Source organism: Prorops nasuta, unplaced genomic scaffold (assembly GCF_024137725.1).
Source record: "Prorops nasuta isolate Cenicafe-Biocafe unplaced genomic scaffold, Cenicafe_Pnas_1.2 PNAS00008, whole genome shotgun sequence".
NCBI classification, from domain to species: domain Eukaryota; kingdom Metazoa; phylum Arthropoda; class Insecta; order Hymenoptera; family Bethylidae; genus Prorops; species Prorops nasuta.
Genome location: NW_027116805.1, coordinates 1,230,376 through 1,248,281, shown reverse-complemented (window position 1 = coordinate 1,248,281; position 17,906 = coordinate 1,230,376). Strand labels below are relative to the sequence as shown.

The window sequence follows — 17,906 nt, the reverse complement described above, 5'->3', positions numbered from 1 at the left end:
TATTATTACATAAAAATTCAATAATAGTTGTTGGTGTAATATTATGAAATAAATCTTTAACGATAGCAACAGAATTGAATGCTATTTGTGGTCTAAGCTTATTTATTACCCTTAATATTATTACTTTCTTCGAGACAATTGTTTCTTAACACATTATGGTAAACGAATTGTTATATCTAATTTATATTTAATTATAGTATTTAGTACATGCACAATTACTTCTTGAGTCAGTGTTTCATTCAGTTTTTTGTTTGCGTATCGACTACTATCCTATATTTACGTATAGGATAAAAATAGTCAAGCTTTACTGACACATTTAAACCTTAATAACCTCTTTATCTTTTATTATGTTCTGCCACTAAAATTTTCTTATTTACCATATATTTAAATGTTAATTATTTGCCTTTCATCATCAGAAAAAATTCCTGTTTTTTTTTCGTAATATACTCTATCAATGAATTTCTTGTAATAAAACGAATCGTTGTTCGGTTTTATGATATATTCGAAATTTAATTATAGTACAAAATCTTTATTTTGTTCTCGTGGTTCAATTAATGATAAATATCAGTCTTAGACCATACAAAGATTTAGCATGAAAAAATTAAAGAAGTCTTCCGGCGACGGTAGTTGCAGTATTGGTAAGTAGAACATTATAATGTTTTCAATTTTTTTAAATATTACATAATGGCACACTCATTATCATAGAAATAATCGACAATTGATTACCTATATAAATAAAAAATTATTGATTCTTCGAAGAATCTTATGATTACCTTTTATGAAAATCTATTATAAGTTTCCTAATCTTAGAACTATAATCTGTATAAAAAAAATTATGGTTATACTTGGTTGAACTCTATTAACTACACCAACGTAGTATTTTAAAAAATCATTTTATTAAAGTTTTAATTATTTACCTAAATATTCTACCAAATTTCTTATTGTTTTTGTAGTATTAAATCCCTTTTTTCTTTATTCTCAGTTTAGGATGCTTCCTCATTGATTTTCCATTTATCCTATTTGGCTCTTTCGACGGCAAATTTTTCTCCACCTCGTCTTGCTTTATTGCTTTCTTTCTTCCAATAGCAGTCTTCGCTGTTCTTTGATACTCAATTACAGATTTATCTATTTCACTTTCTTTCCCATTCAGTAAATATTATTAAAATGAAGTAATCTGATATAGGAGTATAAAATATGTTTAGGCGATCTTCCAGATAAAATTGTGACTACCAATTGGGGTAAACTTTCTGACAGTTGTTAAAATAAATTCACATAGAATCATCTTGGTATAGTCATTAGAAATCCTAGTAGCAGCTGTATTGTTTAAGTAACCTTTAATTCCCTCGAATACATATAATGCTCATTCGATTCATGACAGATGAAAATATTCCTTTTTCTCTATCTTTCCATTTGCAGTGTGTCCATATACTTGTATACGTGTAATTTCTACAAGTACTGGTATTAATGCAAGTAGCAATATCGTTAGCTAATCGAATAAGCTTGCCTTTGATAAATAGTACTGCTATAATTTTGCAACGATTGCAGTGAATTTCATTTATTAAAACATGGATATATTTCTTTTATTGTAGTATTAACTTTTGATAAACTATCCAATATCTTTTGAGTTTGCTTTACTGCAACATCTTTTTGAACAAATTGTTTACAGTGGTCTGTTACAATTGATATTTTCCCATTTAGAGAAACTGTGGTTTTCAGATCCTGATTGATGTGCAAATATGGAATCAATGTGTCCCTTGTACAATATGTATTTTACATATTTGTTTTAAAGGTTTCAAAGAAATACGGATAACAAATGTTTTATTTGTCTGGTACACGAAACATATTAAACGTGAAAGTTGTTTAATCTTCTAATCGATCAGATTTGAAAGGTTTTCAAATTATAAAATCTTTTTACACTGCATACAGTATATAGTAGATAGATTTTCATTGATAAGGTTATTACTCTGAAATATTAAAATCCATTAAATTGCTAAGATTTGAAATACCTTCAAGCTTTTAGCCTTTTGCTTTAACCTGCAGCAATTACAAATTTCAAATACTGCAACAACAAAGCTTTTCCACTGGAGTATTTATCGAGTAATTTTCTCATAGAATCTTTTCATTTACCAGCTGAATCGTTTTAATCATTACCTTGTACAGAGCTCCTCGAGCATTTATACTCGAATCGTGCACATCGAGTAATTCAATATTGTCGATAAAGTTGCTGCGGGAGAGTTTTAGCTGCTATACCCTTGAAACTCAATTGTAAATACTTCATCAAACCGGATCTATGAAAATTTTTTGAAAATGGACACTATCTGGTTTAACTCATTGAAGAGTAAAAAATAATTTAAATCCTCTTGAAAAGTTTTTACGCGTCTGACATAAGAACAAAAGTTGATAAATTATTTGTATATGATAAAGTCGTTTTTCCCAAAGCTTTGAACGTATGTTTTTTGATGGTTGAAAGATTCAACAAGCCTGTCAACCTTCCTTCTTTGAACAATGGCGAATCGATCAGCGTTTTCTCCTCTGACATTTGATTTGCACACACAACTTGCAAAACATCGCAGGGGCACCCATCTGTCTCAATTTGCTTGATAGAAAAAGCCATCGCACGAACTAAAATATCTTTCGGTATGCCATTCACAGATAAATTCCAGCAGTCAACATTCGTATAAATTTTAGAATTGTGCTTGATAGTATCGATCAAAGGATCAAAGACTGATTTTCAATCGAATGATTTCTTTAATAATACCTTTGTGTAGTAAATGATATAATAACATTTGAAATTCTTAATAGATAAAAAAACACGAGAAAAGAAAGAGCTTTTATCCGAATAAAGTTTTTACCAGTGCGGATCCTTTTCTAATCTGAACAAATACTTCAATGGCGATTGAAGCCCGTTGGATGTGTAAGCTTTAGCGAGAAATGGATGTTCTATTTTACTTTTATCCATTTGCAGTGATCGGACTAATAGATTATCGGTAATTTATTAGCTATAAACGATTAATAAATTATCGATACAGTTCGCAGTAATAGGACCCTACAGACTTGTCGCAGTTAAATTTATTGAACAGATTTACCGAGAATGTTAAGAGCGTTAGGTTGAGAGATGAAATTCAACGTTGAAACTTTGCGTCCTTGTAAACGATACGTGCACGCGTCAGTAAGGAATGTAAATCCAACCCCACTTGTAGCAACTTGTTTCTTTATGAAATTATTCCAAGATTGAAAGATTATCCTTTTTCCCCGCAATTTAAACAATTATATTTTTATCTGTTAAAATCTGAAATCTCATAACTTTGGCTAAATAGTTCGATAAGAAGGGTCATGAAGTTTTGTCAACTTGCAAAACTTTTTATGGTATGCGAGACAATTCGAATGCATCGAAATATCTCCTTACGTCGAGCGAGATGATTGGAATACTCTATTCTCGAGTTTCCATGCTTAGCAATCACTGAGAGACAAAAGATATCAATATTGATGGTGACTTCTTCGAAAATGAAAGAAGTTTTCATTTCCAAATATAAGAATGATATGAAATTATTAAAATTGTCCAAGCGATGATGTACCAATTCCATGCATTCAACGTACTAATTTTTTACTTTTTTGTAATCAAAAAACGATGGTATAATATATTTGGCATGATCAAACCTTTAAAACTAAATAATTCATATTTAAATTTCGTTAATTAGTAAATGTTAGAAATCGATAGAGTTTTCTCCAAAAAGTTAACAGTTTGATTCGAGATACCACATTTATAAAATAATGGTCTCTTACAATTATGATTAACCGAATTGGACTGATTTCCAAGAAAGAAACTCTTGAATAAAGTCCTTATTCCTTTATATTCTGCAATAACAAAGAAAAGAACTTTTTTAAAATAGTGGGTAGAAGCTGTATAACTTCCAGTCTTTCTAAAAGATACTCTTTTCAGTCGGATGTAAGTGCTCTTTAATTCTTTTGAGCCTAGGTTTACTAACTATCAATGTATCTCGTGGCTAATGTAAAATTATAGCTCAAATGTTTAGCGATAAAAATGTTTCATCCCAGTCTTGTTTTACCCGAGATTTTCTATAATTTAAAAATTATCTTTTCGTGTATATCATTATTTTATATTTGTTTTAGTCTGTTTTGCGTCCTCGTCACATTAAGCACAGAAAGGAACACAGGAACATGTCTAAACTATAATTATGCTTGAAAATGAAAATTATTATTTGCACTTTACTCACGTGTGCATGGTAATTAGCTTTTGCGATTTGATACATATACGTATATTATGCCGCGTGACGTCTATCATTTCTGTTGGAATTATTAATGCTTACGGTTAATATTTCGACGTAGCCTACAAAATTCCATCATATAACCCAGCCGGTGTGAAATAAAATTTTGTCTCATTCGGATGTAGAATATGCCTAGAAACGTCATTTACAAACAGTTATAGCAAATCTTTACCATAGTTGTAATGAGAATGAGAAATATTTGATTCGTCGATCTAGTTATTATGTCGGATATAAAGGGGACAAAAGCGAAATGAACTCGAGATGGAAACCAATCAAGATAACAATCGATTCATATTTTACAATCTATAAGACGACAATGGAAAAAAATGAAGATTGATTTAAAAACCATATAAATGCTATAGAATTAAATTTACTGTTTTCCTTTTAATAAAGTCAAATTTATTAAAATGAGGTAATTTTCTTAGTTTACTGGACGAATATTTATTGGTTTGTTTAGTCTGTAAAACAGCTTTAATACAGTATACTCTTTCATGCAAAGTACCATAATTTTATATGTTATTTCTTATTGGGGTAGGGTGACGTTAAGCTTCTTAAATTACGGCATTTTCTTGGAGATCTGCGTTTCTGTTTTCTCGAACTATAACTATTGCATCCAAGATAAAGGTTTAGCGTTGAATCTCTATAATTAATTTTCTACCACTACTATATACGGCCTACCGTGATCGGCTTATCTATTACTACAATACGAATGGCTTACTCAAAAGCACTCAGCTGCTATCCATATCCGCTAATCTTTCCCCATGATGCAATAAAACTATACTAGATATTAATGACAATTATGTCAAGATAAATGACACGAACAACAGAACAGTTTGTAGAAAGAAATTTTAATCTATTTAATGGATATTATACATTTATTAGCCCTTTTTATTATCATTTAATGTTAATATTTCCACCGTCGGCTTTTCAATGAATAAATGCTAGGTCAAGTTTCTTATGGAATTTAATATCGAATTTCTATCGATAATGAAAATAATCAATTCTCTCTAGCAAAATACTTCTCTATAACTACTAATAATTTGCATTCATGTATTAATTGGATAAATGTAAATTTTATTGATAGCTCCCTTTCCTATTCTATGAAAAATAAGATGATATGCAAATGTAACAAACATTGCTTGGACCATGCACCAATGCTAAATTGAAACATGCAAAGATAAAGAGAAAATCTTATTTAGTTTTTTATAAGATCATTTCATTAACGTATACAAACAGAAATATATTAAAATATTTCCTTATTTCACACACACTACAAGGAATTCACGTTTGGTGATTTCATTATATTTTTTATTACATATAACTATGTTTGTATCTTTCCCTTTATGAGAATTTTATATATATATATATATATATATATCATTTTCTTCATATCCAAAGAGTATGGTATAAAGAGAAAAACTAATAAGTAGATAAAAACTTTACGCGTGAAAAATCATTACGGCACGTTCGTATTGGAGCCTTACAACAAACGAATGTTAGAAAGGTCAACGGGAGAGAGATAAAAAAAGATAAAAAGTAAAATATTGTTGCAAATATTGTAACTATAAATATATATTGGCTATTTGTAATTTTCAAATGTTATTTATATTCAAATTCAAAGCTTAATATTTAAAACTTGACCAATCAAAAGATTCATCTGCAATTCAAATGTAAAATTAAATATAGAAACTTCAGCTTTTAAAATTTCCTTATATCTAAGAAAGCTCTGTTGGCACGTTTCACGTCTCAAGAAAATGTAAGCTCTTTTGCATTTGAATTTTATACATTATACATTTCAGCATTATACCTATAAGTCTGTTTTGAGAATTGCACTATCTTCTATTGAATCAATGGTCAAAATCCAAAACATTTTGTTATTCTCAATTTTATATATTTTCTATTACTAAGATTAAATTAAATTTAATAGTCATTAGCGTTAAGTACACTCCTCAATCTTGAAATTTAAGCAATTACACATAAAAATTAACATTAATATACTTAAATGCTTCAAATCTTGCAGCTTTTGTAAACTTAAATTTTTGCTAGTATTAGCTAATAGAAGTTGAAAGGTGTTCTCATGGTTGACCTATAGAGGACCGGAATTTGAGGTGACATATGACCTTTAGAAAATGGGTTGAAAAAATACTTCATACCATGGATTGATTACATAGAAAGGCCGATTAAAAGTTGAGCCAATATATTGGTTTTCCGGCCCTTGGCACGGAGCCTTGGTTTGAGCAGTATTGACATTGAGGTGGTGCCGCCGGGCACTTAAGTATCTCATTGTTAGAAGCGAGACTACTCCGTTTAGTGGCCACCTGGCGGCGGCGAGTAGAAGTAGGAAGGGAAGAAAGAAATGGAAAGTGCGCCGAAGCGAACCGGCCCGAGTCCCCGACTGCTCGTTACACCGGCTCAACACCGATCTCCAAAAGAAAGCTTTCCCCACTTGCGCTATTCCTCTATCTGTAGCTACACAAAAATATATGAAAAATAATGTTAAGACATGTCTTCTTGACGACATAATGAAATTGCTCAAAGTGCAATTATTACCTAAATCGGATGAGAGATAATTCTGGACCATTGTCCCTCGTTTTTCGTTACGTAATGTTGGTAAGAGAAGGCTTGAAGGAACTCAACATGGTCAAGTGTCCTCAAGATTTTGCTACAAATTGCAATTAACAGAATGTTGCAAGTTAAAACGGATTTGATATATATAAAATCGTGGAATTTAAAATATGCTTAGAATCAGCAAGTTATCATATGACACACATAAATATTGGTTATTATAACATATATTATCACACAAGGAATTTCAGATATGTTACATTAACGATTAATTGAAACTCTAATTGAAACTCGCAACATCTCTGCCTCGAGAGTCTCTCTTATCCTTATGAAATTACTTGACCTATGTGTCCTTGTGTAGTCGGTTGTAGTGTCTACGTCTTGAATATAAATTATCAGAACATGAACGCAGTGGAGCTTGTTTAGCCTTGGAGGTAGAAGCCTTGAATGCACAAAGTGTAGCTACGGTCATGGTGTTTGAAAATAAACAGCATTTTCAGACCTTCCTATCAGAAATCTTCTTCTGCACTAAAATATATTGAGGAAATCCTTGCTCCTTAAATTATACAGCTTCCTTTCGATTGTCAATCGATCTGTCTACAGTGACCTTGGATCCGGGTCATGCTAGACTAGGCGTGGCCCTATATCCTGTTGCCATACGCATAAACTGGTATAGTTTATCAAAGTAATATTTCCTTATTTATACATTATATTTAAAAATATATAAATATTGAATTAAGTATTTCGTCTTACGATATATCAAATAAAAATGTAATTACCCTTTAATTAAGTGGATTAAATTTTATTAAATTCTATTCATTTTTAAAGTTTTTTAAATTAAATACAAATATATAAATAAAGGGAAACTATCTAAACAATTGTGCTGTAATATAATTTGTAAATTTTGTAAAATATATGCTGTAGCAAGTAGAATTTATTACTAAAAATATATAAAACGAAAAAATTACTGTTCATTGGACTTTATACGATATTTTATGTTCTTGTGTAGAATTAAGAAGATATTACTAAGTTTTAGAGATTGGATCCAGATCTGATAGTTTTAGATGCATCCCTGAGTATCTGGAGAAAGCTGCGCGCGCGGGCGGGGTACAATTTGCCCCTCCGTGCCAAAACGCGCCAGCGCGTACAATCTCCATAGAACCAACTTCCACCACCACCACTACTACCACCCCCAATACTATCACAGCTCTATTCTTTATTCTTCACGCGCGCTTCTTCTTTCTTCCTCCACGACCCCAGCTCTCCTATCTGTCCTCCTTATCATTTCTGAAGGACCAAGCAGCAAACGTTCAGACATTTGTCAACCATAGATATGGCTTTCCAATAGAAAAAAGCATACTCAATTAAGATCTTCTCTATACCCATAGAAATTCTTCATACGGCCATTCTTAACGCACACTTTTATTTGATTACTCCCACACTGAACAAATGTTAAGGAATATTGAGACGTAAATTAAGAAACAGAAAATTAAACACATTAGTATATCTATTTTTATTGCTACCAAAGTTACCATGTTATTTATTATTTTATTATCATGTATTTTCGAAGCAAGCAATAAGGAAAGTTACGTTAAAGGAATTTGAAGAATTTTTGTTAAGAAAATATTCTTTATGAGAGTGCGGAGAGGAAAAGGGTTCTTTGATGATAAAAGTGGGAAGGGGTAGGGGGTGAGAGGGTAGGATTAAAAGTGGAGGATAGGGATGAGTGGTGGGGATGGATAGGAATAGTGGAGAACAGGGAAAGCTTTTGAGAGGGCGGGAAGATCGGCCAGCAACACGCGACCACCTGTAGTTGTCGGGTCGAGCTACTCCTGACGAAGCTCGGAGAGCGAGAGTGTTCCACCCTCTATTACCCTCCAGCCAAATTCCTGCCTGACCTTACACTACAAATACCACCGTCCATCGCATAGGAATCCAAAGACACTACATACCCGCAAGACATCGCCACAGCGAGTGATACAGTCTTCAACTGCTAAGCCAAGGCCCACTCAAAACAAGATAAACACCTGCCTTTGTTTCATCCCTCTGAGTCAATCAGGATTACCACAAAATGAAGACTTCCTCCTTCTCGCTTCGTGTTATGCGCCGGGTGAGTAAACCATTCATTTAAATATTTTCAAGCAAAGCTATTTCCCCCTTTTCTTTTTTAGTAATTATTCTCTTTTACAGTATTGTCTTACCTGTTAATTAACCTTCACTATGGAAATAAGCATACAACTAGCATTTTTTCAGCTATTCAACTTTTCTTTTTTGCTTTAGACAAAAAAGTATATTTTACATCCATCACTTTTTAAACCTAGTTCGTGAGGCTTTTGTCGCCTTTTTCCACGGAGGACGCACTATAAAATTTAAATATGCGTTTTGAGTACTATTGTACGCTATGTGGTTGCATCTTTTAAATGTCGTATTTCTCTTCCTTCCTCTGACTTTGAAGTACGCGACGGTCGCTTCTGAATATTTCATTGTGATTTATTAAATTTTCTACAGATTTTTCAAGTAAAAGTATATTTCTCCTTTGTAGTTTTATTCATTTCTTTCAGTATCCTGATTCTTACTTTTGTTCCAAATACGTTTCCTTCCGAATAATTGACCATTACTTTTGCTTAAAAATTGCACGAAGCTTTTATAAAAAGCTGTTTGCTGCTTAATTCAGCTTGAAATAATTGATGTTCTGGTTTTAATTGCCACTGTGTGTTCATTGCCAAAAGACTATTTATTTCCAATAGTGTACTAACTGAGGTGGCAATTTACGTAATTCTAGCTAAAATATTTCCAAAGTCGTACTATTATGCAATTTGCATGAATCAATGCAAATTGTATGCAATTTAACTAATGGCGAAACATGAGTTTCTATTACCCTATAATTGCTTATAACGATATAGCATGATCAATTTGTCTATTTTTTGTCGTTTAAAATATTGTATTTTATTTCATTGCATACCAGCAACATTTTAAGAATATTTGTCTGAAAATTCAAATGATATATACCTACTTCTGAATTAAGACTGAATTCAGGAAAATTGTGTAACCCTTGAGCCCGATAAATGCAAATATTCTACTATGAATATTATCATGTATTCATGAAATTAAACTGAAACGTTGAAGTTATATACAAGTTTGTGTTAAAAGAAAATGTCTAGCGCAACGTTATAACTGCTTAGAATGAAACAATGCATAAAATGAACTTTGGAAAGTAAAAGCTTTTATACACTTTTGAAGAACATGAGTGGGAGTTTCCATAGAAATGAAATTTCAATGTGATCATTAAAAGTTGTTTTCACCTTGCAATCAGGGCTTTCACGTAACATTATGTTTGAGTGGTCAATCGTGCAATAATATGTCAGTCTATCAGAAACTGCAAGATACGCCTATTGAATACCGCTATAAATATTAATTGTTTTTTTAAGTAATGGTAAAACCTAACGAATAATAACTATTAAGAGATAAAATAGATAAATAAAATCGAGATTACGGAATATCCAAAACTTCTTCAGGTTGTTCATTTGCAGCGTACATCAAACGACAAAGATCCATTGCAAATTCATATGAATCTTTTTCCAATAACAATGAAAACCGTCATTGACGAAAATTGCATCTGATTATGCCGAATTGAACGGGAAGCCCGATAACACGACTGAAATGGGATTTTAGATTTTTTATTTGATAGTGGCTCAGTCTTTATTTTGAAAAAAAAAGATTATCTAAGCAAGAATTCGTTGGAAGGAAAGAGAAAAAAGGAACCTAATTTTCATGCAGTGATAAAGATCTGAAACAAACAAATTACAAATTTTGTACATCCCGTTATTGGGAAAAAAAGAACTGAAAACTCCTTAAATAAATATCATACTTTAAATATATTAAAGCGAATATTTTTGCGCTGACTTTCATTAAAGCTTATACGTGTATCTTTTTTGCAAGTTTTTTCACTTTTGCACTTTTAAATAGCGTTCGTTAGTTTTTCATTCAATGCGCTGTCGTCCTTTATCGTGAATATATCGATTTCACACCGCTGTATTTTCATTACACTTTTAATTGCCTTTAATTATTTTCAAAATACATCTATACGTGTTTACTGGTAAATATTTAATACAGTGCAATAAATTATTTTTAATTACGTTTCTTCATTTTCACTCGTATTCTCCCACGTTCTATAATCGCTACATTTATTATATTTGAAATATATATTTTCGCGCATTTTTATTAAAGTGCATAAAATAGAAGCTTTTTTTCTTTCACCAAAATGTTGATGAATTCAACTATATAGCAACGTACAAACTCCATTCCACTCTATTTTTATTACGTTTTTTACTTATATTTGCAGGCTTCATTCTATATTTTTAAATAGCATTCGTCAGTTTTTTTTATTCTCAGCGTGTTTAGAACCTCCTTCAAACGTGAATATTTACAGGTACTACGCTACTGCATAAAGTCTTGAATATACCCTTAACTCTTTGATTTCAAAATAGGTCTTTTCCCATTCTACCTTTTTACCTCACTTCTTTAAGTCTTCCAATTTAAATATCAACGAAGCTTTCTTTCGTTACACATTCTCTCGTTCAAATGAGAACTTTTTTCTTCAAATGTTGGAACTGGTAGTGATCGACGGTAAATGATAGATAACTGGATATTTTCAAAAAATAACCACAGCCATATCTATATGTACTTTAAGGTTAAGGTCATCTTGTAGAGTGTGAAAAACAAATTGCTCTAATACTTATTATTATGTTCGTTATAAAGTTTGTATCAAGTTAAAGTCATAACATTTAACAAACCATCGTGTTGAAATGCATAGCAAATTAGCTTTTAAGCTTATAGTTTGCATAAATTTCAGCGTGACTGAAGAAGGAAGAGTTACTAAGCTTGGATAAGTTCTTATCTTCTAGATATCTATATATGTATTATGTATTATACACTTACCTATATTTATTTATATTTTGCAGAGAAAAGATCTTTGATGAACAGTAACATTTTCATATTATTTTACACAATTTGATCCATTTTCGTATAGAAATAAAGAAATAATAAAGAATCCTTAAAATATACAATTTTAAGTAAAATCTTGTTATTGCCTGTGGAAGTTTCGTCTCTTTGGGGACGTCCGAAACTATTCTGTTCTTCTTACCTGCAAACTCTTTCCATTCTTTCTAAACTCAAATTTTCCGTTCGTATTATAAGCCACAGTTTCTTGCATTTGAGCTATAATATAATTTAGATTTCAACAAATTACACGTAAACTCTTTCCTACTGCATGATAAAACTAAATTGTTGTTATTTTTTTGCTTATTTTAATATTATCATACAATAGAACTGAAGCGTGTTGAATATTTAATGGCTATAGTATATATAGAAGAGGTTTTATTCTTGTTTCTTGGATTCATCAAACCTTTCAAAGGATAACCCAGCATACACCAACGTCCAAGATAAAATATTGTTAACACAAAGAAAAATAAATACGTGTATAAATATTTTTTTTATTCGGTCTATTAAACTAAATATTTATTATAGCGATGAGATTTATTAATTCGTAAAATCAATGTAATCGTTTTCTTTGTTTTAAACAATATGAAATGTTCAATTGTGAGCTAAATAGGATAGTATGCTTAAATAATATTAGTTTATTATTGCAAAGCACTGAAACTGAACAATTTTTGAATAGTTGAAAACAACACTTGCTATTTTCTTATTGTTGCTATAGTTTTTGTTAATAGCCAGCGATGCATTGCAATTGTTGTAGTTATTTATACTTCATCCAATTATAACAGTCTGAGTAAGATGTACAAGCTCTGTGATGTTAAAGTAACATTGACTTTCGAGTAGAATAGATCCTTTAGCATAATACTATTATTTTTAGTCTAGATACACTCTCCTGGTATGAACTATTGTTTGCAAAATTCTCAAATTTGTGCTAACAAAGGTAATACGATATTGACCTCATTTCTAGAACACCATCATTCCTCAACCAAAGGAATATCCCATTCTCCCTTACAAATCACCTGTGTATGCTAATTTTATTTTATCAATCTTCCAACTATCTTAGAATAATGTAACAATGTCATCATAAAGTAAGAAAATATGAAATAAAAGATAAAAAATGAATACAGTAAAATTATGAAGTCCTAAGATAGGTAATTTAAATTATTCATTTTTTTTTTATTATAATATTTAAGAATATAAGATTTAAAAGTAAAAATGAAAGATGTAAATTAATTAAGATGAAATCTGTTACATTGATTAATAAATTGAACTGAAACTGATTAGTCGTTTGTCAAGGATAAAAATTGATCAAAATTAAAAGAAGAATCAAAATTTGATTTTGCATGGTATAAGATTTAACGCATTTACTGAATTAATTTTATTTATCACGTTACATTATTCTGGTGAAATTGTCATGATGAAATTCGAAGTGAAGTAGACAAGTTAAAGGAACTCGCGTTATAGGAGGGTTGGACTCTGGAAGGAGAAAATATACGAAATTAGCTGTAAGGCTGAGCTCTATTGGCAATTACCTCTTGACGTTGTAACAGAAACGACGAAACTCCAGGGAATTTTAAAGCTGACGGCTTATTAAGCTGCCGTGCTCTGTCATAGAATATGTTTGTGACAAATAATCCTACCTCAACGCACACGTATTATATAATTCTCTTGAATTTTATTCATAACCTATTTTCGAACAGAACAAAAAAGAATCCAATTTCTCCTTACATTGATTAAAATTTCAGTATAGATAAATTGAATTTACATCTAACTAGACCAAATTGTGGTATGATACAACAAAAGACATAAATTTAATGGATAATTTTTCTATTTTTTTTTTATTTTCGCAAAAATTATTACGGCTATAAAAACTTCTGGACAATTATAGCATACAAACTACAGAGACTTGTGGGGAGTGGTAAAGGATTTTCCCTTTGGGAATGTAGGAGTTAAATTTGTACGAACTACCAGCACTATTTAGGAGGGTGCACTGATTAACCGCTCATCTTATGAAAAAAAAATGAACCAAGGGGCTAATATTACTGGAAATTATGTAGCTTGGAGTTGTGCCTTCATAGCTTAAAGCGCATCCACCTGTTGCTAGGCCTATGCTGTTGCATGCAGTCTCATGATTTCAACAAAGTTTTAAACGGAAATGTCCGAGAAGTCTCTCATCAAGGTACAGCTTATTTCCTACCACCAATTCATTTATGCTACGAGATTATCAACGTTTATTATATTTCAAGCAGCAATTATCTTATTTCGTTGAAATGGCAAACCACTGCATTTTTAAAAAGTGAATCTATATATTTCCTTGTTGAGAAACAGCTATCAGAAGTAACGATAGAGTACTGTATGTCGACACTCTTTTTATTAAAATTTAAAATTTTCTGCACTTCGTGCACGATCCAATCTCTCTCTAATTTAATCTTAATAAAGCAAATAAATTTATACAATATTGAGACGTGTTACAATTTTTCGCATAAATCAGGTATTTCAGAATAATATAAGCACCATATGAATATGAATGTTAAAAATAAATGCAAAGAAAAACAAAATCAAGACAAAGAGAACACAAAAGTTGTTACTTATCACTGAATTAATCACAGATCCAAATGACTTTTTTCAACAAGTGTTCTCATTCTTGTCGAAATTACGTGGACGAAAACAATAGAGTGAATAATCAACGTGACATGCTACGTGATAAGACTACTCGTGATGCATGTGTATACATAAATGAGACAGATACAATTGTTCCGGTATTGAAACGAGCTTCGCTACATTAATTCTCCTCTGTAGGAACAAACAACAGTGGACAAATGTCGACTTAAACTCAGGAAATGCCTTGCTATTCATTATCCTCTCTCATTCTCTCGTTCTCTCATTGATTCCTTTCCTTGACTACTAAACTAGTAGTACGGGGTAAAATCTACTTTTGGATAATGAATATTAAATCATATCTATTTTATTCACATCAAAACCCCAAAAAATCTAGTATAAAAATTGTCTATTTACAGCTATTAATAATATCATTTTCTACCACAGCTATAACGATAAACGAAATGAAACAATAGTTTTTCTTTTAATTTATATCTATGGCAGAGATTTTTTAGAATACAAACTTTTAGTGTTGACAAAGCTACTTTCTTTATTATGTAATAAAATGATTATGCTTCGAGGTTGGATCAAGTGCCTGACGTGGGTTTGAGAGAAGTAACAAAGCTTGTCCGCTGTCAGATGGGTCTAACAGGGTAGTCTCTCAGTCCAAATTATCTCATGCGAATAGAGAAATAGCTTCGTACTGCAATGCGCCACTTAGCCGTTGTACTCTATCCTTCGCTATGCTTATAATTATCAACAGTGTCATGTTTCTTTGTTAACTATTTCTATCGATTATGTGTCAGTAGATATGTAATATAAAAAATATCTTTGTATTTCTAGATAGACCAGTATTATTTAAACTATAAAGCTTATTTATTAATCAAACATAATAATTTGCTATCGAATAAACGTAAACATTTTATTTATTTCGTTGATTGTTAGTCATTTTATTTTTAATTGTTTTTTTCTTTATAATAGGAACCGTGTACATCAACGTACTAATTTGAAGTGAAAATGTATTACTGTATACTTATACGCAAAAAAATTGTCAAATATTTCAAAATTGATCGATAGACACATCACTTGTACTATGCATATGTAATATTTCACATTCTCACTTTACTATCATTGTCTTGCTATACACGGTCCCTATAGTGCTTGGTCTCGTGTAAAAAATAAATTTTAACGGCAGCTGTGTACCAAGTTATTATTTTTATATTACGCTAGATAGTATTTATTTTAGTTGATTTTATATTAGTATTTTTAATGCACTTGGGTCATTTTTATGTTAGAACTTTGGAATTCAACAATTGCAATTATGATGACTTTTTATATTGAAAAAATTGCATGACTCGTATCTTTGTACAGTTTTAAAATGTAAATGGTATTTTTATAGACTATTTTTTACTTCAAGTTTTTAATCATTCATTTAACTCCAAAATTATTTATAAGTATATAATTGAACTCAACAAAATATATACTGCAGAGACTATATGTAATATGTAATTTGCAGTTTTTAGATTCGCGAGATACATACAATCTATAAAAGTAAATATGAATCATATCGAAACGTATAAGTTTTAATCATTTTCAATGTTATACCACTTTTTTTCTCTGAAGTTTACTATTATTAATTTAAAAAATATAATTTTCCTTTATATTGGATTCAAATGTAGTTTTCCATGGTTTTCACTTCTTATATAATTGTATAAATCCGATTTGTACTTTTCGACATTTGTTAATTTTTCTGAAATTAAATCATTTCATTAAATAAACAGATTCAAACGTCACTAATATGATTTCAAAGACAAATAATACCCAACACACGGAATAAATATTTAAAATAGTATAAATAATATTTTTTCTATGAATTATAGCAATTTAATAAATGTGCCCAGAGGTATAATAATATTTCGTTCCTTTAGCTCTATAGTATACTTTATATTCAGAAAACTCGGTAGTTTCGGACCAAATATAAAAAAGTAAGCCAACGTGAGCGAGACACCGAATATACTTTACCTGATGAGATACTTTATTCTATGGCGAACATTCAATAGATGGATACACACTCTTGTCAGCTTTTATTACATATACAAAGAGGTTGACTTTTTGACACCCTCTTCCCCCTACTTACTTCTTACCCATTCTTTTTTCTATTTCAATAGAATTTTTCACTTAGTAACGAAAGCTTATTTTAATATAAGAAATGCGTTTTGACAATCTTTGCAAATTACTAACTGCCTATTGAAACTCAGTAGATGGTTTTAACTCAAAAATTTATTCTTAAAGTTTATACTGGAAGTACATTAGATGAAATGGAATTTCAGCAATGAGAGGAGAGGAGAGGAAAGGAGCTTTTCATTACATACGTAATTTTGTAAGAAAATTAAAATTAGAAATCTAAAATATATATATATTTTTTTCTGAATAATTTACAATAAAGATATCAGTTTGCTAAGACATTGCACATAATCACATATGTAAGAAAACTTTTGTCTCGTAAATTAAAGAAGCTATAAGAATAGTTAAAGAACTTTTATGCAACAGATAGCTGGGTTCCGGACAATGTAAAAATTCTTTAGCTTTTCCATTCCATTTGTTCAAAGGACCTTTGCTCTCCACAAAGAATCGTTAATCTTTAAATGCGGAAAAGGCTTTATTTAACTTTTCACTAATTAACGATATTCTTAAATCAATATTTAATTCTTTTTTGTTTCTTTAATGATCTATCTTATGTTATTGGAGCAATTTTGTTGTTTTCTGTGACATAATTATAATAAGTACTACACCCATTTCATCTTACGTTATTCTCGTAAAATAAAAATCCAGGAAAGTGTTAACAGGAGAGAAGTCTATATAGTATAATTCACCATTCATATAACATTCTTTAAATTCCTTCACATCGTTTTTTCCACTCATCAAGATATGTAGTTTATGCAAACTTAGTTTGCTCATTACGATAATATACATCTGAAGACTTTATTTGATGTCATAATGACACTAAAACTAAACGACTGGTTTTAATTTTTTAGTAATTCGTGAAGATGACTAAAAATGTTATTGAATCAATATTAAGAGGGTTTAGAAAGGACATTGTACTACTAATTCCATCTGATTTTTGCATGAAAATCCCCTCTTATAAAAAATCCTACGAAGACCAATTATTTGTACGTGTAAAACTGAAATGAAGTCTCCTTCCAAATATTAGCTTATTTGACTCGACAGTTGCTATTATGTCATTACAAACTTCAAATAAGTGGGATGTCTAATGTGTTTCAAACCAGAATGCTCGCAATAAGAAAAATAGGTTTCGTTAAATGAAAGATTCAATAAACATTGTATGTAAAATCGACAAAGGGTGAAGAAATTAATTTATAGTTTTCAAATACTATCTATCCACTCTCCAAGACTTTTGGTTCTTATATGTTTGTATGTGGTGGCAATATCCAGCAATATCAT

The 17,906-nt window shown here is 30.6% G+C and overlaps 1 protein-coding gene across 1 annotated transcript in view; it reads left to right on the top strand.

Annotated features, from left to right (window-relative positions):
- The first annotated feature begins 8,682 nt into the window (after positions 1-8,682).
- The window catches only part of LOC136775881 (calmodulin-like), a 70,198-nt gene continuing 60,974 nt past the window's right edge, over positions 8,683-17,906 (top strand). Inside the window, exon 1 of the mRNA XM_066731053.1 lies at positions 8,683-8,961. Within this exon, the coding sequence (XP_066587150.1) occupies positions 8,923-8,961 (39 nt within the window). The 5' untranslated portion in view covers positions 8,683-8,922. The remainder of the gene's footprint in view (positions 8,962-17,906) is intronic.